The sequence below is a fragment of the Phascolarctos cinereus genome, unplaced genomic scaffold, assembly GCF_003287225.1.
Source record: "Phascolarctos cinereus isolate Bilbo 61053 unplaced genomic scaffold, phaCin_HiC Scaffold_4;HRSCAF=312, whole genome shotgun sequence".
NCBI classification, from domain to species: Eukaryota; Metazoa; Chordata; class Mammalia; order Diprotodontia; family Phascolarctidae; genus Phascolarctos; species Phascolarctos cinereus.
The window spans coordinates 146377395-146402131 of record NW_027555847.1 but is presented as its reverse complement, the minus strand read 5'-3'; the positions used below and the strand labels follow the sequence as shown (position 1 = coordinate 146402131).

General features: G+C 39.4%; 1 protein-coding gene across 1 annotated transcript in view; it reads left to right on the top strand.

Annotated features, from left to right (window-relative positions):
• The first annotated feature begins 7596 nt into the window (after positions 1 to 7596).
• The window catches only part of PRUNE2 (prune homolog 2 with BCH domain), a 324875-nt gene continuing 307734 nt past the window's right edge, over positions 7597 to 24737 (top strand). The window contains 1 exon segment of the mRNA XM_020995504.2: positions 7597 to 7831. Coding sequence (XP_020851163.2) covers positions 7796 to 7831 — 36 coding nt within the window. The 5' untranslated portion in view covers positions 7597 to 7795.

Here is a 24737-nt window from a genome sequence, read left to right as displayed (position 1 = left end):
ATGAAGAAAATATTGTTTCCCCTTTCTATAATCCATAGAACCCATATATTGGTCCATTTCCTGTTTCTAACACTAGCTGTGTCACAACCTTTCTGAACTGCAGTTTCTTAGTATCATAGATTTAGAGCTGGAAGAGAGTTTAGATATAATCTAGTGACTAGATGCTGATCCAACTTCCTAATTTTACAGATGAGGAAACTGAAGCCCACAGAGGTGAATCAACTAACCCAAGTGACAAATGGGAAAACTATAATTTGAACACAGTTCCTCTCACTTTAAATCCAATGCTTTTTCTACCATACCAGCACTGACGCTTTAAAATGGAGATAAGAATAGCACCTAGATCATAAGGTTATTATGAGAGTCAAATAAGTCAGTGTATGTAAAGGGCTTCATCAAACCTTCAAGTACTATGTACATGGGCAGCTATCCTTATTGTTATTATTTCAAAAGACCATGGAATTATTTACTGGAAAGTGTTGCTTAATCAACAACCCTGTGCCTTGCCCTTATCAAGTAGAATACTTAATCAAGTGGGGTTTGTTACTTATAGGACATTTCACGACCAGTCTCTTCCCTTCCACACCATCTCAAATACTAACTGGTGTATAAGTCTATGGTCTTCAAAACACATACATACATGCAAATATTTTTGTGAAGGAAGACTGATTTCACAGTACTTCTTGGCCAGTAAGGATAAGGGCAAGGCACAGGGTTGTTGATTAAGGGACCATTTCCAATAAACAAAAATAACAAATGACTTTTACATAGTACTTTAAGGTTTACAAATATGTTAAATAAGATACATTATCTTAGTTGAGCTTCACAACAACCTTGTAAAGTGGGTAGGCAGGTATTATTATCCCCATTTTATAGACCATAAAATTGAGGGTCAGAGAGATTAGGTGAATTCCTAACAGAGCCAGAAAGAGACAGAGGTCTTCCAGACTCCAAGACTCACACTCTATCCACTGTGCCACACTTTGATTATTGTTCTGGGGCTCTAGGGTGGCCATCAGCATACATTTCTTATAACTCCATTGGAAAGGATTAATTGGAAAATTCAGTCTATTTTGTTTTCATTTAGGGGCCAGAGTAGTTGTAAAGTGGTATGGAGTTAAAGTCTTTTCTCCCTTTGCCAAAAGGAAATCCCCTGGATTCATTCCTTCTTTCTTCCTTCCTCATTGTGGGGAAAGAGCAAACAATCCTCTGTAGATTTGACCTTCATCAGAATGATTTTGTTGAATCTTGTAAATCACATGAAGTCTTAGACTTTCATTTTATCCATTCCCATCAATAACTCTGGATTTTCTTTTGAAAACAATGACTGTGGCTAAGGTACTCAGGAATAGGTGTCAGGTAAAGGAGTGGGGGTAGTATATATCTAGGGGGAAGAATAAATGCAGCGGATGGTGAGTTGGAAGTGGAGTATACCCAGAGAGCAAAGAATTAGTAAGTTTCTTATCCTCTTCCAATTCACTCTACTCATCACATGGTTTTTAATGCTTAACTTCACCTGTCTCCAATCCATATATTCCCTCCTATCTCCAGTAGCCCCCTCCCAAGACAATCTTCGCACAGACGATTCTTTGTACAGAATTTATACTATATGTCTAAACTGGTAATTTTTTTGGACATGGAATGTGGCCTATGTGTGGTGAAATACAGTATAGAAAACTTGAGTTGTCACTGCCCTTTTTTTTTCTGGGGAAAAAGAGAAATAGGATCATAAGATCATACATCTAGAAATGGAAAGGACCTTAGAAGTTAACTAGTTCAACCCCTTCATTTTACAGATAAAGAAGTTGAGGTTCAGCAAGGCTAAATGACTTGCCCAAGGTCACACAGGTATTAAGTGACATACCTGAAATTTGAACCCAAGTCCTTTCACTCCAAATGTAGCATTATTTTTAATTCAATTCAGCATGTATTTATTAAGTGCCTCTAATGTGCCTGGCACTGGGGATACAAAGACAAAAATGAAAGAATCTCTGCTAATCTTACATTCTATTGGGTGGAGAACATGACCACTGATAAGTAAGCACAAAATAATTTCCAGAGATGTAGGGAGGGCATTAATACTGGGAGGATGGAGTATGAACTTGTGTAGGAGGTGACATTTGAGCTCAATTTTGAAACAATCGGAGGGTTCTACAAGGTGGAAAATTCATTCATTTTTCACTGACTAAATGGGAATTTACTAAAAGGAAACAAAAAGTACAAGGTGAAAGCATTAGAATCCAGAAGGGCTTGAACATTAGCTTCTGGTAGAGTCTGAATTCTAAAGCTAGGAATGAGGTAAACTGGTGGGAAGAGAAACCCAGCTCAACATAATCCAACTAGGTGGTACAATGGATATAGCACTGGGCCCAGAGTCAGAAAGACCAGAGTTTAAATCTGGCTTCAGATGCTTACTAGTAGTGTGACTCGGGACAAATCACTCAACCTCTTTGCCTCAGTTTCCCCAACTGTAAAATGAGAATAATAACAGCACCTTCTTCACAGGGTTGTTGTGGGATCTCAAATGAGATAATATTTGTAAAGTGTTTATCACAGTGCCTGATATATAGTATGTGTTATATAAATACTTTCTCCCTTCTTTTCCATTGACAGTGGAGACTGACTGCAACTGAGAGCGTCACTCGCTTCTTACAGAATTTGCAACCCAAGTCTCTCCACTACACCAGAATGCTAAGTAAAAGCTTAGTTCCCAGCATCTTTCACAGCAACAAAGCTGGATATTATGGCCACTGCCTTATTTGAAAGATGACTCAGAGAACTAACAGTCCTTTTCTACCCCTCTGCTGACCTTTCAAATTATACGCAGTGTTGTACAAGATGTCTCTGGTTCCCAGAAATGACTGAAGTATAGCAGGTCTGATTGCCATTATTCAAAGTCTGGACATTTAAATCCCAATGTGTTCTTCCAAGTGAACCTAGGCACTGCTTCCCACTAATATGCATATTAACAATTCAAATAATCTGTCTTTCTTCCAGCATCTCATATGTACCAACACAATACAAGTAGGGAATTTGTAAATTCCATTTTCCTGTAAAGGTTAGTTTAAAAAAAAATTGATTCAGGAAACATGCTTGTCAAGATGGTGAAAAAAATAGGATCTTTTGACACTGCCAATGTAGGCAGCACTTATCCACTAAGGAGATAAAAACATAAACATGTAGTTAAATTGTTGTTTAAAAATCAAACATGTGTGAATCTTACTTCAATATCTTTCAACCTTAAAGCCAGAAAAAAACCAAGCCCTATCCCTGTATGACTACCAAATTTAGTCCCCGTAGGAGATATACATTTCTGTATACCTCTGATTATATGGGATCATTTAAAAATGCTACATTTTGAAAGCAGCAAGTGAGAAAGATGAAACCAACAGACCTTTCTGAGATATAGTCAATACAGAAACAGGACAATATGATGAGTCATTAGATACCATTCTCACCTCTTGTATATGTTTTTACTGCCCTCTCAAAATAAAAAGCGTGCCGTATTTTGACATAAGGATAACAGTTTGGTGTAGTGGAAAGAGTATTAGATTAAAAGTCCTAGAACTGGGGTTCAAATCTTGGCTCTGGTCCTTATTACTTGTGTGACCTTGTGCAAGTCACTAAGCCTCTGTTCCTGAATTTCCTCATTTGTAAAATGAGGGAGCTGACTTACTGAGCACTAGATCTATATTTCCATGAATAATCCAAAACCTTTGGCAGAATTCTTTCATAAAAATGATGGAAGGAATAGGGATTGAGAGATTCTATGATGAAGTGGGCTTGATCCAACAGTGATAATAGCTGGCATTTATTTAGTGCTTTCAAAGATTATAAAGCACTTTTTAAATATCTCAGTTTGTCCTAGGATATAGATTCTATTATTAACTTTATTTTACAGGTGAAGAAACCTACTTTGTGAAATTCAGTGATTTATCCAGAGTTACACATGTAGTAAGTGTCTGAGACTGGATTCAAACTCAGATCTTCCTGGCTTCAGGTCTCCCACTATATCCATTGTACCACCCATCTGCCTAGCTATGCATGAGGTAGGCTTGTGGCTACCCTAGTCAGTATGATGGAATAGGCCTGATGGTGGTAGACTCAGAGGTTCTGAATGTGAGTGAGCATGCCTGTTTGTGAATTCGTAATCAAACAAACACTAAGTTCAGGATACTGTGCTAGAAAGTAGAGGGGATATTTAGAAATACAAAGCAAGATTCTTCTCCTCATGGAGCTGACAAGATAGGGAAGATTCATAGTGAGATGCAGGATTTGGAAGACCTGGTCCCAGTCTGCTGCTATGAAACTGATTCTGAACCTGTTTCCTCATCTGTAAGATGAAGAGGTCAAACTAAGTATCATCTGAGTTTCCTTTCCACTCAAAAATAAGTGATTCAATGAAAAGCTTACTAGCAAGAAAAACAAACAAGTTTTAAGTAACAAGTGAAGGATATGGAAAATAAATATTTTAGGTCTTCAGATGAGGAAAAGAGCACTTGCAGGAAGTGGCCGAGGAAGACTTCACATAGAGGGAAGAGGTGGGACTTGAGCTTGGCCTTGAAGAATCAGTATAATTGAGAAAGTAGAATGAATACAATTGAGAAAGATAGAGGGGGAGCAGGTGGAAAGGAGACATAGGGTGGGGCGCTTTCAGGGCAAGGCAATGACATGTGCAAAGACATGAATCTGGTTAAGCATCCTTAAAATGGAGAGCTGTGAAGGACCTCACAGATCATTTAGCCAATCTATCAACAAACTTTATCCAGTCCCTATTATGTGCCAGGTCCTAAATGTGCCAGGAGATACAGGAATTATCATCACCATTTTTCTAGATGAGGAAACAGACTGAGAAATGTTAAATAACTTGCCCATGGTCACATAGCTGGCAAGTAACTGAGGCAGTATTCAAATCCATACCTTTCTGACTCCATAGCACTCTATCCTACACAAAGCTAGATCACAGATGAAAGAACTTAGATGCAAAAAGGAAAAAGTCCAAGGTCAAACAGATATCAGAACTGAACCAGTAATCAAACCCTGAACTTTTGTGAATCTACTGGTCTCTTCATTCTCCCTTGTACAAGTCAGTGGACAGTGAGTAAGCAAACTTATTTAGGCCAAAGGGTTTAAACTGGCAAATAAAAAGCTAAGCCTAGAAAGGTGGTTCGAGGTCATGTAGCAGAAGGTCTTGAAAAACGGCATAAGGATTTGACCTCTAACTTATACACTATGGGGAAACACAGTAAGCCTTTGAAGAGAGGAGTGAACTGATCCAAATAGTGTATTAAGAAAATTAACATGGTGGCAGCATATTGGATGAATCAGAAATGAGAGAGCCTAAAGGGAGGGAGGTCAATTAAAGGGCTGTAAACAATCTGGGGATGAGGTGATAGGCATTCAAACAATGTTAGTGGTACCAGAAATAGAAAAGAAAATATGCATTCTGGAGGCCTTGGCAAAAGAATGGAGAGGACTGAGTGGCTATAGAGGGATGAAGGAGAGAGAGAAGTGAGCAACTACTGAAAGTTTTGGAGCAGGGAGGAAAGAGATGATCCAAATAATATTGAAAGGAAATAATTATGATGATAGGGCAAATTAATAGGGAGGGCTCCAAAAGGCAGGGATGTGAGTTAGGAAGCTATATTTTAGGAGAACAATAAGATTACAAGGGCTTAATTGTTATGAGGACCTGAAAACAAAAAGACATATGAGATATATTTGAGAGACCTCTGAGAAACAGTGAGGGGAGGGAGGGAAGAGTCAAAGTTGGCTTTAGGATTTTAAGCCTCAAAGTCTAGGATATTGGTAATACCATTGACCGAAATAAGAAGAGCTTTTTTTTTTTTGTTTTGAAAGGCAGGTCATTTAATATCTGGAGTCGTGAAGGAGTTAAGACTTGGAACTCACATTATCATGTCCATCTGCAATGGAAGGATATGTTAATTGATGTGAAGAAAGATCTGTTATTTATGTAATTGCTATTATCTGGTCAGAGAAGCATAAAAGGTCTATAAAATAAGAATGCCAGGAACAGTCACGCTAACTGAGGTGAATTCAGAGATTTTTGAGGAGGGCTTTGTATTCAGCAGAAGGAATCACTAAATCTCACTGAATCATGGATCTAGAACTGGGAGGGTACTCTGGAAGCTTTTATTTTTTCATATGTAGAAACTGAGGCCCATGTTAATATAGTACTTGACATAAATGGTGAAATTCTAAAGCCTGAGAAACCAAAAATAGGTGCCTCCCTTTCTCTAAGTTGTCAAGCAGTGCCAGGGCACAAAGTGTCATCAAGAATATTGGAATACTGCTTGATTTGTTGTCACTTGAATTATCACCAACTTTACAGTTTTAAGGGCTGAGGAACTGCTTATTTTGCTAGGATGGTTTTAGGTTACTTAAGTCAGCAAGGGAAGTGCATTCTGACTGACAAGGTGATATCATCAAACAATCCGCAGCTTCTGCACTTCTTATCAGCTGAATGTAACCCTTGAGCTCAGTTTTCAAATAGCTGCTTAAATTGCACCTGTAAACTCTGCCCATTTCTTTGCTGCGAGTTACTTTATCTCTTCAAAGAAGTGTGCACATCAAACTCAAGAGTAGATTCGTTCCTTCACTATGCATCAGTTTCCTCCTCTCAAAGTGGCTAGGATGTTGGACTTGGAATAAGGAAGACCTGATGTTGAATGCTACCTCACACGCTTCCTCAATGTGTGGTCATCGGTAAGTAACATTTAATCTCTGAGAGTTCCAGTTTTCTTTTCTGTAAAATGGGGACAATACCAGTTGTACCTCACAGGGCTGTTATGAGGCTTCAATGGGATAACGACACCTTATAGCACTATATAAATATTATTATTCAAAGATGCCTTAAATGCAAGGTTTACAGTAACAGGGGCTGGCGCATGTATAAAACATTATGAGTCTAACTGATTTGAGGAAAACAGAACCTATGGTGGCTAGAGAGGTGCTGGGGGTGTCACACAGCATCCAGAGACAGAACACAATTTCCTTGGCTCTGCCGTACTGTTGTTACTGTTTTGCTGGTATTATCTCCATTTTCAATGGAGGCAGTGCCTCCTTTGTGAGCTCCGTGGCGAGGTCCAGCCTAGCAGAGCGAACCTAATTGTCCACCCTGCGGAGACACCTTCACTAAGTCTTAGCTGTAGCTCTCTGTACCTTTGCCAGTCAGCTGGCCAGGCGCGGACTGTGTGAGAGCTCTCTGTGCCTGCTTCTCCTCACCCCCACCCCCACCTCCACCTCCACCTCCACCCCGCCCCTCCCTCTTCCAGACAGCGGCGGGTTGCAGCTGCTGCAGAGCTTTCCGCAGCCGCCCCCGGCCCTTGGCCCTCACTTTTGGGCGCTGTCCATGGTTGCAGTATCTTTTGCCGAGCGACGTCAGCCGGCTGGAGCCTGGCCCTACGATTGGCCGGTGAGTCTTGGCCCTCCCACCCTTCACTCCCCCCCAAAACCTCCGGGGAAAGCGCGTGCCCAAGAGCATGCAAGGCTCTAGCTGGGGCTCCCGGGTGTCACACCCACTTTCCTTATTAGGGAAAGACGGGCCGACCCTAGCCGAACCAGGCAGGACTGTGGGGTGGGTATAGGGGAATAAGGAGAGGGGAGAGAGCTGAGGCAGCAGAGGCAGCAGCGGGAGGTAGCACAGCTCCTGCTGCGCCCTTCCTCCTGCCCTCCCTTAGTGCGTGGAACTTTTCCTTAATTCACCTCACTTCACTCCATCCCTGTCCACCCCTCTCTCTCCTTCCCCCAAGGATTCCCCTTTTCCCCCAACAACATGGAAGAATTTTTGCAACGAGCCAAATCCAAACTGGTGAGTTGAGGGTAGGCTGTGTGTGTGTGTGTGTGTGTGTGTGTGTGTGTGTGTGTGTGTGTGTGAGAGAGAGAGAGAGAGAGAGAGAGAGAGAGAGAGAGAGAGATGGGAGTGGGGGAGGGGGGCTGAAGTAGAAAGAGGTTGGCATCAGAATGAGATCTAGTAACTTTTCAACTTAATTGTAAGCCTACCCTAGATGTATGGGGGTGTTATCTAGTGTGTGTCTATTGTGACACAGGAATTTCTTCAAGGAAGTTTGGTCCATACTCCAGAGAACCTGTCCAAAGACATTCATTGCCCAAAATAGACAAGGGATCACTCAGCAGGTAGTCATTCCGTGATTGAAGTTTTGGTAGTTTGTTTCTGGCTTGCTCTCCTGGCAAAAGGGAAGTATGCAGAGGCCCAGAATACAGTCAGTGGCTCTTAGTGCACTTAGAGTGTCCTGTGTGTTTTCACCAGAAAAACAGAACAGCATTAGGCTTTAGGACTTACAAAATTCCTGCAAATTCAGAATGTTCAGTTACGTAAGAGAATAGAGAAAACACCATACAAACATAAATCCAGATTTGTGGCAAAATCAAATAGGAAGTTAGACACATTAAGAGAGGTAAGCTATGTGGACCTGGGCATGTTAGCCAAAGGATTGCTAACAGCTTTTGTTGAAGTTGAAGAGTTTTTAATGTGAGCATTCCTTATTTGATTTTATGCTTGATTGTTGTGTTCAGTTATATAAACCAGGGCAGTAACTGAAGGGGAAAAATCACAACTGTTGCTAATGGTGTGGGGTTTGTATCTGGCTACATTTCTTCCATGTAAGACTAACCAAGAAAAAACTATATTCCCCACTTCTGCCAAGTCAGGATTCAAACACAAGTTTATTTTACTATTCATTTTGGTTACTGTCATATTCTGGAGTAACAAACTTTACTAATTTCTATTTGCAACAGTGTTTTGGATTCCTAAAAAAGCAGTATATAATATGGACGAATCTACTCCTTCCACCTACTGAACAGTAATGAATGCAGTGGAAATGTTTTGTTTAGAGATACACACACAGGAGTGATAATGTCTATCTGAAAGCAATGTCTTTGACAGTGAAAGCACTTTTTATGGGCATGGCACAGGAGGAAATGCATAATTTATGATGCCTTTAACCTTTAAATCTTCATAGAAGCTGAACTACTAAAGTCTATATTAAGGGTGACGTCTGAATCACGTGGCAGGAAATTTTCTGGTTATTACTGTAACTCATTTACCCTCACACAATAAAGGAAGTGCTGGTAAGAGTCTGGAAATGTTTTACATTCTAGCTTTACAATGCAAATAGACACATGCTTCTTATAATGACATAACTGTAAGTACTTTATCTTTATTTTTTAAAAAAAGATTGTTGAAATTATTTAATTCCAGATAAAGGCTTTATCTTCTTTTTTTTAGAAAATTTATTCTTTATAACTCTAAAGTGGAGTGGTTGGGGTGGGGGATTCTAAAACAGAAGAAGACTGCGGTCACTTCTGTGGCTGTTACTGATCCCTTCATTGTCACCTGCAGTGTCCAAGGAAGGTATTGTGTTTTGGAAATTAACTCATTTTAGAAATTTTCTGTTTCATCACTGTTTTATCTACAAGAATAAATGAGTACTTAAGTTTCTTATATTTTAACTCATGAGAAGACTAGGAAGATCTTTATGAAAGTGGTAATCAAGTTTTCTTTGTATGTAGCAGGTACTAAGTAAATATTTGTTGATCTGAATTAATTTATTTTTATAATATAGTAGAAGACACTTATGTTGCTGTTGTTATTTGTCCTTTGTTATAAATGCAAGGAAAAATACTTTAGTTCTGTACCTGTACTCAATTCAGATGTAATTTGGGGAATGTTGGGGGAATTAAAATGTTTATAAACTAGGTGATGTGGAGTAAATTAGAAACATATCTTTTCATGAATTCAAATTTTGTGAGTTTTTTCTGAATGCCAGTTACTGAAATGGAAAACAAACTCAATTAATTAATTTAGAACCATTAATTTAGAAGTGTGTTTAAGTTGATTTGACATATCCTTTTATCAAATGAGCAATGGCTTGATATTATAATAGTGCTTTTTCCATTGGGTTGTCTCACCCAAAATAAAATTGCTGCTTACATTTCTATTTAAAAAAATAAATTTCTTGTAATTATGCTATAGACACAACCATGTGATTTCACATTGAGTCTAGCAAAAATATTTCTGCCAATAGGTCTTTTTAAAAGCATAGTGTTTCCAGTGATAAATTAAATTATCCTGGTAAAGGAGTTTATAATTAATATATAATATCCAAGATGCTTTGGTAGGAAAGCTTGTTGGTTATGGTCATGAAGACAAATTAGGCTAATGATAAATATCTCTTAAAATTTGGGGACTTAAGCATTTGATCTGGCCTTGAGAGATATCAAGGAAAAGTGATATGTCATACACATTTTCACTTTGAGAATTGGGTAGATGCATGTTTAGAGTTTGTTTATACTATACTATCTACCCCTCCAGAGTCATTGTGCCACAGTAAATAACATACTAGGCTTGGCATCAGCCAAGACCTGTGTTTGAATCCTGCCTTTGACCCTTAATTAGCTGTAAGTCCATTTGCCGAGTCACTTAAACTCTCTGAATTTTATTTTCCTTATCTATGAGATGAGGATGATAATCACATTTTTGATGTCTCATGGTTATGAAGATCAATGAAAGAATGTGTATAAAGTGCTATAGAAATGTTAGCACTTATTATTTCTTACATTCAAAGGTTTTATACAGTCTCTGCCTCTGTAATACCAAGCAGTAGTTTGATTTTTTCTGCCTTTATTCAATTAAGTAATCATATTTACATTGTATATTGGAACTGTCCTAAATGACTGCTTTATGAAACAGATGAGATTCTAATGGCCTGAAATAGTTAATGCTCTTCATTCAAGCACTCACATCATCCAAAGAGTGAACTCCTCATCACCTGAGTTAGCTAATGCAAATTGGAAACAATGAATCTTCAAATTGCAAAATAAATCTTAGTGATAGCTCAGATAATTTAAAATGGGGATGCCTGTGTGGATAAAATATTTGTTACTAAGATAGCTGTTGGTAAGTTAGGATTTTTGGTTAGGCTTCATACATTATTTCTGTGTAAGTTATCTATTATCAACAATTTATTTTGGTTTGCATGGGTGGAAGTTTAAGAATGTATGATAGTGCATAAAAGTATGAACTGACTTCATGACGAATGTGACTACAGGAAGCCTAACCCAAATAGATATTGCTATTCCCACCTTTGACATTGATTGAATTTCTAAGATCATTCTTGCTATGAACTCTCAGCCTTTGCTACCTGTCCAGGGAGAAAGGGAATAATAATAGCAATAACATGTTGCAGAACCTGTGGCTTCGAGGTCACATGTGGCCCTCTAGGTCCTCAAGTGCAGCCCTTTGACTGAATCCAAACTTCACTTATGTGAAGGGCCACAGCCAAGGGCCAAACTTGAGGGCCTAGAGGGCCATATGTGGCCTCAAGGCCACAGGTTCTCCACCCTTGAATTATAGAATTATATATAATATATATAAGTTGCTAAAGAACTTTCCTCACAACAAGCCTTTGAAATAAGTAGTATATGTATTCCCAATTCTGTTTTACAGATGAGAAAACTTGAGCCCAGAGAGGCTAAGTAACTTGCTCCAGTTGACACAGACTTTAAGTGACAGAAGAGGAATGTGAAGTCAAACTAACCCAGGGAGCTGGCTGGCATTTGGCTAGTAGATTACTGGGAGAAACAAGGAATAGGTTTCAGTAGATTACTCTTTATTTGGACTGTAGGGGTTTTTCTGCAGGAAAATATAAACATGTTTCTATTAGGATGTTTTCTCTTCTCCCTCCCTTCCAAGGTGGGTAGACTAATATTTTTTTCCTTGGCCCTCTTTCCTTCTCACTATTTACCAAATCATGGAATTTCTAGTTGGAAGGGGCCTCAGTGGTCACCTAATTCAGACTGTACCTGAAAAAGGATCCACTCCAAAATATACTGACAAGTGTTTATCCTGTCTTTTCTTGAGATTTCCAATGAAGAAAATCTGCTTACTTCCTAAAGTAGCCATTTTACTTTTGGACAACTCTAATCATGAGGAAGTTTGCTTTTACACTCATTTCACCTAGTTTTATCCTCTGAGTCCAAGTTTAATCCCTTTTCTATGTGACAACACTTCAAATACTTGAAGATAGCTAGTGTGCCTCCCCTACTCCCACCCTTCCCCTGAGTCTACTTTTACTCCGGTTAAATATTCTCATTTCCTTCAACCAATTCTCTTACTCTCATGACTCCCCAAACTATATCTCCGTCCCTGACATCTCTTCTGAGGTGCAGACATACTGCCAGTATAGAAAAGGAAATGAAGATCTGTGGAGTTACATGGTAGAGGAGGGCATAATTATACATATGTGTATGAATATGTATGTATATGTATGTATATATAAAATCTCATTTGATCCTTGTAGTTATTATGGTAATATGCCTTCTAGGTTGGATTTTTGATCATGTATGGAACAACGATTCTTTATAGTGATAGATGTTTTCTTCAATTCACCATCTCCAGTCTTAGTTCCTTAACTGGGTCTTTGTGCCAGGTAAATTTTTGAGTGGTGTGGTCAGTCCTGCTTGGTCACAACCTGGGTTACTGTGGTGACTTTACTGACTTCTTTCTCCCAGGGTTAGGCTCCCCCTGGATATTTGAGGTTTGGAGCACTGGACCTTCGTAGCTCTCTGTTGCATTTTAGGACGATGTCAGTGATCTAGGAGCCTTGAGGTGACCCAGTCTGAGTGCTACGAGGTTCAGATGGCTTTCATACTTCCCACTGTGGTTATCTGAGTAGTCTGGAGCTTTTACTAGAAGTTTTCCACTGCTGCTGTTTCTAGCTACTGAGCCTTATTGGTTGTGCTGAGAGGCTACCAGCTTGTTTGTCTGTGCTGGTGCTGGCTTTGTTGCCTTCCATCTGTCACATTGCCTCTGGGTTTCTGACTGACTTTTTGTGTTTTCAACTTTAGGGTTGAAGAAGTCACTTAAATGTGGGGAAACTGATCTTCCTGCCTCTAGTTAGGCTTCAATTAATCTCTGATCCCCACAATATCATTGTGCTATTATTATCCCAATTTTAAAGATGGAGAAACTGAGATGAAGAGATTGACTATCCCAGTGTCACCCAGCTAGTAAATGTCTGAGGTAGGATTTGAATTCATGTCTTTTTTTGATTCCAAGTCCAGCACTCTATCCACTGTGCCACTTAGTGGCACCAGGACTCCAGAAAGCAGTTAAATGGAGTGGAGGTTGATTGCATCAACACTTTTATGGGATATTTAAGAGACGTACAAAGCAGAAAATGGACCTATGTATCTTTGTTTAGTCTTGCAACTTCAATGTGCAATATGCTTCTCTTTCAGATGAACATTAAGAGGTAGAGAGAAAAGAAAGGATGCCTAATGGTGGGCGTCAGAATATAACCATTGAATTATCATGGGGTCAGCTCCCCTTCTGCCTTTCTTGTTGAGCTGTTTAGCAGAGGTTGGAGTTGTAGGAATTATAGACAGTGGACAGATTCCCCTATTAACTGAGGAAGGAGTTGTAGGAATTACAAACAGTGGCCAGACAAATCATAAGCCTGCCAGATTGCCTTGAAAAGGTTACTTTGATGATCCTTCCCATGCCTTTTGAATCAGAAGTCTGGGGATTATGTTCCCCGCCCATTTTCTGGGGTAAGCAGAAAGATAATAGATTTCCTTGGACTGTATCAGCTGGTCTTTCAGACTCAACCTTGTACCCTTTCAGGAATGAGTGGCATTTCTCATTGGGAGACGGGGAAGAGCTGCATTTGGCTAGGAAGTACCCTTGGTGGAAGAAGAAGCCCTTTGTTGGGAGAAAGCCAGCACTTTGAGATTATATTTGTGTCCCTTCAGAGGAAAAGACATGCTGTGAGTTCTGTTCTAGGTAAAAGGGGGATGATTTTTTTGCTTCCTATAACATATTTCCTCAATTCAATTAAATAAATTCAAAAAAACCCATTTAAATGTCTTATGTATATGAGACATTGTACTAGGTGCTGGAGATACAGAAACCCAGATGTTATCCATTTGGGAATGAGAAAAGGAAGTTTGTATAGACATTTTTTAATAAGTGCTTAAATGAAGAATTCTAAGACCTGTCGGCAGGACACCCTCCCTCACATAACTTGGGAGAGATACGGGATCTGAAGATCCTAGGTTTAGAAGTAGAAGGCCATCCAATTACCTTATTTCACAGTTAAGGAAAGAAAGACCCAGGGAGGTTGTGACTTAATGTTTGTACAACAGACAGGAACCCTGGATACACGGTCTAGGCTGGAACCAAGAGGAATGGAGGATACTGTTGGATAGGCAAGTTAGAGCTTAGTCTGTGCAACTGGGAGCCAACTGACTATGGCAGGCTTTTCAGATATGACATTACTGGACATGAAATGATCTAAGCTTCAGTTATAAAGCCTCTGTTCATCTGGCTCAAGATTATTGGTGGTCTCCAGGTTGGTACAGGAGATGAAAACCTGAAAGAAGACCAGAGAGTACAGGAACTAGGTCTATGTAGGTAAGTAGAAGATCTTGGTTTCCCAGGGTGTGGCTATACTGTCGTGTTCAATCTTATATTTTCAACGAAATGACTCCAGTCATCGGTCTTGGTTGGTTGGCAGCACTATTTTCACATATATGGAAAACCAGAAAAATACACCTCTCCTGGATGAGGTTTAGAGAGGTGGGTCCAAGATCACTTTCATGATTTTACTGCAGTAGGACAAACTCAGTTTCAGGGTCATTTAGGAAGAGGAACTATAAAGTGCTCAGACAAAGTCTAAAAGGGAGATGGAGCTGAAAAGTCTTTCTTGCTTTGAAGAGGGTGCCTGGGGGCTTGTGTATGAGGGTGAGGACAGTGGACAAGACTGTTGTGTTTTGGCTTCTGTCATAGGCAGAGGAAAGAGAAGCAGTAAGAAAAGGTGCAGGAGTCATCAAAACCTTAATGGAATCAAAGAAGCCAGAGGACTGATTGGAATGGTTTTTTAGCATTGCTCAGACTTTCAGGAAATGGGAATTCAAAAGAGGATACAGATAATGTTGGACAGAGACTCATTAAGGAGGCCATGACCCCCTAGTCCAGCAAAAATACAGTGCAAGAGACTATTGTGTAAGGAAAACACTTCTTAGTCAAGCATTTATTAAAGGCTTTCTAAATGCCAGGCACTGTGCTAATCACCTAGGAATACAAAGAAACACAAAAACACAGTCTCTGCCCTCAAGGATCAGATGTCTCTTCTAATGGAAACAGAAACATGTAAATAATTAGGTGTATATGAGATACAGACAGCGTACATACAGATAATGTACATAGAGATGGAAGGTAATCTCAAAAGGAAGGCACTAAAAGAGGGAGGGGCAGAAAAGGCCTCTGGTGGAAGGTAAGATTTGACTGAGTCCTGAAAGAAGTCAGGGATGCCAGGAAGTAGAGGTGAGGAGGAAGGAGAGCATTCCAGGCATGTGGAAAGCTGATGAAAATGAACAGTCAGGAGATGGAGTGTTGTGTGGAAGGAGCAGAAAGAATGCCAGTGTTATTGGCTTGTAGCGCAGGGAGGAGAGTAAAGTATAAGACTAGAAAAGATAGAAAGGGCCCTGATTGTGAAGGGGTTTTAGAAGCCAAATGAAGCACTTTATATTTGATCCTGGAGGTTAATAGGGAGCCACTAGGGTTTATTGAGTAGGAGGGTGCCCTGGTGGATGGCTTCAGATATTTGCTTGTGGAAGATCAGCTTGGCAGTTGAGTGGAGGATGAACTGGAAAGGGGAGAGACTTGAGGCAGGGAAACCAACCAGATGGATTCCCTTCCTCCTCTGGGGATGCCAAGGGGTATACACTCTCCTCTTTTGGGATGATGGGGGAGGATGGACTTTAGTTGGGAAATATTGCCAGGAGAGCAGAAAGAATGGAGCGCTGTGGTGAATATGGGTGTGAGAGAGAACAGTTGATGGTTTTTGGAACACGTAGAAGATTCAGAATTAGAATTACAGAATTTCGGTGTTAGAAGGAATCTCATTGGCTAACTAGTTCAACTCATACCTCAACAAAAATCCCTTCCACAGTATACCAAAGAAGTGGTCATCTGCAATTTTCTTGAAGACCTCCAATGAGCAGAAACCATTGCCTCCCAAGGCAACTGCCTTGGAATAGTTTAATGGAGTCAGGGCTGATTGATATGGCTCTTCCAGCAGGGTATTTGGGAGTTAATGCATTTTAAAAAATTTGACTGCGCCTATAGTAGTGGTAATAAGAGCATGCAGTGAGAATGAATGGTATGAATGTAGATGGAGAGTCTGGCTGAGATGAGGTAGTATGGTGCAGCTGTGGTGACCAAATGGTTGGATCCTGGGTTATCTTTCCTTATGCCTTCATTGCAGTGAGTGGCTGTATATGTGGGCATCTGTGTTGGACAGATCCTGCAATATATGGTACAGGAGCAAGTTGGCTCTTTGAAACTTTAAAAATGCACAACTTTGTTGTTCAATTCAAACAAGTATTATTAAGTTCCTACTATGTAAAAGGCAGTGTACTGACTGGGCCCTGGGGTTGCAAAAAGGAATAAAACAGGCCCTGCCCTCCAAGCATTTACCTTTCACTGGAAGATATAATTCTACTTGTACATACATAAGTAAACACAAAGTATTTGAACAAATCAGTCAATAAACTTTTATTGAGCCACTGTTATATTCCAGGCACTGTGCTAATGGCTGAGATATGAAGAAAGGTAAAAGACAGTCTGTGCTCTCAGGGAACTCACAATCCAACATGCACACAATAGAAAAGAGAGGAATTAAAACAATCGGTAACAAAGAAGGCTTCCTGAAGGAAGTGATATTTGAGGTGCATACTGGAGGAGGAGAAGGATTTTGAGAGACAGAAATAAGAATCCCAGGTACTGAATTTGGCCTGTGTGAATACACAAGAGGCCAGAAATGGAATGCTTAGTTCAAGGAATAGCTAGTTGTTTAATGGATCAGGTCAAAAGTCCATAATGGGGAATTATATGAAATAAAACTAATGAGATAGGTTGAGCCAGATCCATGGGAATCTTACATGCTAGACTAAGGAGTTAAATTACATCCTAGAGACAACAGGAATCACTGAAGGACTGTGATTAGAGAAATGATAAGAAGATTATTTTGGCAGCTGTGAGGAAGATGGATTAAAGAGGGAAGAAGCAGAGAACCCCATTAGGATTCTTTTTTGCAATAGTACAAGGGAGCGATGACTGGGGCTTGAATTGAGGTGGTGGCCATGTGAGTAGAGAGAAGGGGATGAATGAAATAGGTGTAGAAAAGGTTGAATCAGCAGAACTTGGCAACTGATGGGTGAGGCAGTAGGGAGTGGATACTGGAGAGAGAAGAGTCAAGAATGACTCTTGGAAAATGAACCTCAGTGACAGGGAAAATATTGATACTAAAAAGTTGCATAAGCAAAACAGAGGCAGCTCATGGCATAGCTGTTAGAATGTTGGGCCTGGAGACAGAAAGCCCCTTGTTCTCATCCAGCCTCAGACACTTATTAGCTGTGTGACCCTGGGCAAGATGCGTAACTTCTGTTTGCCTCAGTTTCCTCTGCTGTAAAATGGGGATACTAACAGCACTTACCTCATAGGGTTGTTGTAAGAATCAAATGAGATATTTGTAAAGTGATTATCACAATGCCTGGCATACGGTAGGCACTATGTAAATGTTTATTCTCTCAATGGAGTCAAAGGACTAAACTATCTTCTCTATCTTAGGAAATGATAAGATCTTCTGAGCTTTTTGACTTGAGCCAGCTCATGATATTAACCAATTTTAGTAGGAATCTTGGCAATCTTAATTTCTTGCATTGTTAGAATCAACTCCAAGAAACTGATAAGAGTACTTCTCTGTATCATTTAACCTAGACTGAAATGTCTCACTGATCAATCTTTCACTTAAAAAATTATTGCTCTTTTTTTTTTTAACACTATCTACATTTCCCAGTGTTTCATTCTCCTCTCTCCCAGAATGCTGAGAGAAAAAAAAGTTTAGCAAAACAAACTAAAATATTGAAAAAGTTTGGCATTATATACAGTGTTCCGCACTTATGATGCCCCATCTCTGCAAAGCAATGAGAAGAGGTGCCTTCTAATATCTCATCTTTGGGGCTAAACTGGGTCATTAGGTTTTTGCAGGATTCAGTTTTGATTTTTTTTGTTCTTACCATTGACATTATTACATTCATTATATCTATTGTTCCTGGTTTTGCTTATTTTGCCTTGTCTCATTCCATGTCTTGCTTCACTTTGCATCAGTTCATGTTGATTTTCCTATGCTTCTCTTTATTCATCTTATTCATTTCTTACGGAGCAGTAATATTCCACTGCACACATGTGCCACAACTTGTGCAACCATTCCCCAACTGATGAGCATTTGATACTCAAAAAGTGCTGCTATAAATATTTAGGTGTATATGGGGCTGTTTTTGGTCAACGAACTCCTTAAGAAGTATGCCTAGCAGTGGAATCTCTGCATCAAAGAGCATGGACACTTTAGTCAACTTTTTTTTTTTTACATAATAAAAATTACTTTCCAGAATGGTTGGGCCAATTTATAGCTCTACCAAAAATTCATTAGTGTGCCCACCTTTCTATCACATTTCCTTTTAAAGGCATAATGCTATTCTAGACTATTGACTATCCATCCCTTTGCATGTGCCCTTCTCCCTTTTGCCTATGTGTCTGTGCTCAGACATTTCATTTTACTGAAATGATTTCCTAGTCCTTCACCTAACCTATTGAAATACTATCTGCCCTTAAGTACCCAAACCCTCTGTGAAATCTTCCCTGATTCCTCAATAGGAAATGCTTTTCCTACCTTCAATCTTATAGACTATTACATATATGTATTTTATTCTTATTATATTTTCTTCTGTAGTATGGCTACTTTATATTTATTACATAGTACTAATCTTTATGTATTTGCCACATCTCATTAGAATGTAAGCTTTATGAGTGCAGGTACAATTTATTTATTTATTTGTCTGTTTATTTATTTATTATTATTCTTATTATTAATTTTTGGCTAGGCAATGGGGTTAAGTGACTTGCCCAGGGTCACACAGTTAGGAAGTATCATGTGTCTGAGGCTGGATTTGAGTGCAGGTACAATTTAAAGATTATCTTTGTATCTCCTTCAAAGCCTGAAACAGTACTTAAAAATAATTGTTGAATGAGTGAATGCCTTTCAGTGCTAAGATTTTTATGAATGAATCTATGCAACAGTGCATTTTGAAGTGCTCTTATGTTGTGGAAGAGGGTGACTGATTTTAAAAGAGCTTGTGTTTCTTGTGTGCATGGCATTTGCTCTAGATCAGATATCGGCACCTTTTATTGGTCTAGTTACAATTTAAAGGACAACAAAGAAGATAAGTACACCTTGGCAGTGGCTCAGTGCCTAGCTGCTCTTTTTTACTTCCTCCCCTGACCCCTCAGGTTCCTGTTGCATGAATAGATCAATGATGAAGATCAATGGGGCAGAGAAAGATGGTAAAGAATGAGTCCTGGATCAAAAGGGAAACCAGAGAGGCCATGTGGGTAGTCATCCTCCCCTGCCTTTTTGATGGAGGTGGGAAGGGGAGAGTCTCCCCAGAGGAGATTGATGAAAGCCTGGGGATGGGCAGGAAACCTTTAGGGAGGAGGGCAAAAGCTTTGATGCCTCAAGATTCTTTGGTCACAGGGTATTGGGAGTGGGTCAGCCAGACCCCTTGAATCCTATTGTCACTATAAAGATTAAGGGAAAATCATGTTTCAAGTATTCTCTGGGTGAATCTGGCATAGGGAAGGGGGGGAGTGCACTGGTCCCAGATTGAATTGGACTTCTCTGCCCATGCTGGAATGTCTCTTACTGCTTTAGAGTTGGCTGTTTCCTTAAGGAGTAATGCTATTAGCCATAGAGGGAATTATAGAGTGAGACCAACCTCTTGTGGTGGGGCATAAAAACCCGAGTGTATTCACAATATACTCTTTACTGTAAATCATATTGATGTCATGGAACTCAGACCATTTCCTGGTAACTAGCCCTTCAGCCTGACCCCAGACCATGACTCTTTACTCATTCCTCAGACTTGGTTTTGATCCAAGTACTGATTCCTGCTTCTGATACCAACCCTGCCTTTTGCCTTTGGACCCCTCATCTCAACTAGTCTCATCTGAAGCATTTTGGTAAAGAACCTACTGATCCCAACCCCATCTTGAGGGGGAAGTTTTCCATTTCGGCTTTTTCTTGTTCTCAGGGCGGGTGGCTATAGCTTGTACTAGGAAAGACTAAACGTCAGACCAAGTCCAACTCTGAAGTAAAAGTACTCGGAGCAAATTGAAGAGATCGATCAGCCAACAAGCATTTATTAGGTGCTAATGTGTGCAGGCACTGTGCAAGCTCTGGGGATACAAATAAAGGTGCCAACAGTCCCTACCTTCAAGGAGCTTACATTCTAATGTGAGGACAACATGTAAACAGGCACATACAATATACACATAGGATAGATGGAAGGGAAACCTAGAGGAGAAGGGTTCTAGTCAGAGATCCTTTGGCTTTCTAACCCTATGGCTTTGGTGGGTCTTTTTCAGAGAAAGTGACTCTTCTATCAGGATAGATAAAGATGAGGTTATTTGGGGCCCATAGTATAGCTAAACAATCAAACTCAACGAACATGTTAAAAAGCTAAAGTGTACTAGATTATGGGATCATATATTTAGATCTGGAAGCAATCTGGGAAACGATTTAGTCCACCACTTTAATTTTATAGATGAGGAACTGAGGTTCAGAGAAGTTAGAGGACTTACTAGAAAGTCACTGAGGTGGGAACTACACTTAGGTCACCTGATTCCTAAGCCACCAATAGTGTCAGCAACACAAAGCTGAAGCTTTAAGACAGAAATAAAGGCCAGAAAATTGGTTGTCTAGGATGAGAAACAGAGATAACAATTGAAAATGAAGCAGAAGCAACAAGAAAGAATTAAGTCTAAGTCTGAGCTGAGGAAGATAACATAGAGGCCAAGGAACACAGAGCCCTAGAGGCTTGCCCATAATCTTGCTCAGTATGAGGTGTGACTAAAATAATGAGACTGTTTTGAGTACAATGTGTATATATACCTCTCTGTATGTGACATTATTATAGAATTGTTAAGTGCCTTGTTGAATTAATGAGTGCATGGGGTGGCAATAGAATGGGAGAAGTAGTAGAAGTCTGAACATCAGAGAAGGTTAGAGCAGGTCACCAGTACAGAATGGAACCCTTGCGGATCTTATGTACGGCATGATCTGTCCCTGCTTCACCAGTTTGACCCCCTTACGTAGGTAGCCTGTACTTTCACCAAGCCTTGAAAAGTAGTGACATCATAAAAGATAATGATAGTAAAGCTCCTTAGACTCCTTGGGGGAAGGGGAGTATTGAGGCAATTCTTCATTATTAGCTTCTAGTCTTATTAGTATTCACAACAAGTAGAGCAATCAGGAATTCTCCTCCAGCTAGAACGTATTGTATATTTGGCCAGATCCATGCTTGGTTGATACAGACTTTTCAAAACTTGATGGTAGCACTGAAGGGCATATTGTAATATAGGAGGTTATTTGTCCTTCATCATATCACTCTCAAAAGGTTGAGATGTCCCAAATAGGATCATAATTAACCTGAGATCACCTTTGTATAGCACAATGAGGTTTTTCTTGTTCAGTCGTGTTCAACTCTTCATGAGCCCATTTGGGGTTTTCTTGGCAAAGATACTGGAGTGGTTTGCCATTTCCTTCTCCGGCTCATTTGACAGATGAGGATACTGAGGCAAACAGGGTTAAGTGACTTGTGAGGGTCCTATAGCTAGTAAGTATCGGAGGCCAGATTTGAACTCAGATCTTCCTGATTCCAGGCACAGTATTCTATCCACTGAGCCACCTAGCTGCCTCCTACAATGAGGTTTACAAAACACCATATCCCTAATTTCTCTTAACAACTTGTAATAGAAAAATATTTTTGAAATAACTCTAGAGGAATATTATATCTTGATTCTAGGCATACTTGACAGGTAGTATGGCAAAGTGGTTAAAGTTTGTGTGGATCTCGAAGTCAAAAAGAAGTGAACTGAACCTCTATGTGACCATTGGCAAGGCAGGTAACCTCTCTGAGACTCAGTTTCCTCATCTGTAAAATGGGGCTAATAACATCTATAGTAACAGTTTGACAGGCTTGTTGTGAGGATCAAATGAGATAATGTATATAAAGAGTCATATCAACGTTAATTATTAGTATTTTCTGTGTATATAACATTAAATATGTTGGGACTAATTTTTATTAACATTTGTAATAGTACTGCTATAAGAACATGAAAATTCACCTTTTTAATGTATAATGATATTGTGCACTGGGTTAATCCTGAAAACAGAAGCAGATTGATGCCTTGTTTTACAACAAAGGCTTAACCTGTAGGTTAGTCCTGAGGACTAGGGTTCTGGGTGAGAGCAGAGTTTAAACAGGGGCAAATTACTGCTCAGTTTTTCCCCCAGGATGCCTTTCCTTTGTACTCAATCCCCCAGACAAAAATAGTGGCAATTTTTTGATGGCCACTTATTCTGAAAACATGCTGGTATATTTTCATAGACTCACTGAATAATAGAGCTAGAGGCAGCCTTAAATATTATGTAGTTGTATATAACCCTCTCTATATTAAAGATGAGATCACATACCCGTCCCCTATCCCTCCAAAATGTATGTCTTCCTTCATTTAATTCTGTGACATTTATTTCATATCATGTGAAAATATAATACATTTATATGCTGAAGCAGTAAGATTTAGGATGGGTAGCATATGTATACATCTACTCTATATTGTCACTTAGACATAGAGAAGTGTTCACTTTTTATTTGTTTTTTATTTACTTATTTTACAATGAGTTTCTTAATGTCTTTTGTTCTTATGCAGCAGTCATTTCTGAATATTCCTTGCCTACCACCATTCCATCTCAACTAAAACTTCCCTTAAAATAAAGGAAAACAGTTCAGGAAAACCAACTGGCACAGACCATGTCTGACAGTATATGCAATATTATATGATCATCATCTCCCACCTCTAAAGTCTTCCCACCTTGCTCTGAATTCCTCATAGTCAGTGTTTCCCACAGTTCAAAAATGTCGCATATTACAGCTTCTGCAGGCATTGTTCTATCGATAACATTTATATTCTTTCCACCACAAAAAAGTGCTTCTATGAATGTTTTGTGGTATATATATATATATATATATATATATATATATACACACACACACACACACACACATATATATGCATACACTCAAATGTCTATATAATATGGCTATGTATACACACATGTATGTATTACTTCGCATGATTTTATATATACTTCGTATTTATTCACTTGTTAACATATTTTATCTTACCCCTCATCCCCAATAGAAAGTAAGTTCTTAAAGATAGGGACTATTTCATTTTTTTGTCTTTGTATCAATAACCCCTAGCACAATGCTTTGCATATAGTAGGTGCTTAAAAATATTTGTTGAATTAAATTTAGTTGAATCATCCTATCAAAAGGTTTAATGATTATTAATATAATTCTGAATTGTTTTCCAGAATGGTTGGTCCCATTTACAGCTCCATCAACAGTGTATTGATGTACCAATCTGGCTATTTTATTTTAAATAAAATAATGATGTTGAGATATTATTAACTAATCAATCAACAAATATTTATCAAGCTCTTCTTTACTTTATGTAAAGCATGGTGTTAGGCTGTATTTTAATGGAATAAGATATGTTCTTTATTAAACCGAGTAAGTGTGTGCTGAGCTATAAGGAGGGGTGAAATATTTTTGAGGGGTATGATGTGTAAGTAAGTAGCTTTTAAAGTAATCCATGATATTCAGAGACATGAACATAATTTTATACATTATGGCCCCTAGCAAACGGTGGGTGTTTAATGAATGTTAAATAGTGAGAATGCATTCTCATTGCAGATCGACAAGGTCCCTTACTTACCATTAAGACTGTTGGCACAATCTGACTTTGCGTATTTGTTCATTATTCCTTGCCGTGCAAGCTCTCCCAGTGCAGAGTACCTGGAGTCATTCATTTATTTATTTAAGGGAGGGTACACTGGCTCTTATGTGTGCTGTGCAGGGTTCGGTATTCCCAGATCTCTAAGTGCTGTTGTTACAGGAAGGGGTAAGTGGTTCCACTGACTGCTACTGTTAGGCTTAAAGCGTAGACAGGAAAGAAAGGGGAGGGGTGGGAAGGGAGTGGAAAAAAACCAAAGGGATTAGGAGAATCAGAGAAAGAAGAGACAAAGAAAAAAGTGGAAATGAGCAGGAGAAAATGGTGGATGGTGGGAGAATAAAAACCTCTAGCAATTCAAAATGGGCAGTGCCTGGCTGGGTTCCAACATGGCAATAGCAAGCTAAATTCTCTGGAGGCCACTGCTCGGGGAACTTCAGATCCCTGGAACACAGATGAGAAGCAGGAAGTGACCAAAGAAGGGCTCTGAGAAACTAAGAATGGCACAGCTCACATCCTCCAGCTGCTATGTGTTACTTTCAGATTAATTCTGTAGGCTCTCACAAAGAGGGTGTTTGCTGTACTTGGTACTTGAGGGGAATATAATGAAGAAGCCACTAGGTGATCAGTGGATAGATAGAATGATGGCTTTAGAGTCAGGAAGACTTTAGTTCAAATCCTGCCTTTAGACACAAAATTAGCTGTATGACTTTGGACAAGTCACTTAACCTCACAGACCCAGTTTCTTCATCTATAAAATAAGGAGGTCATTAGAATT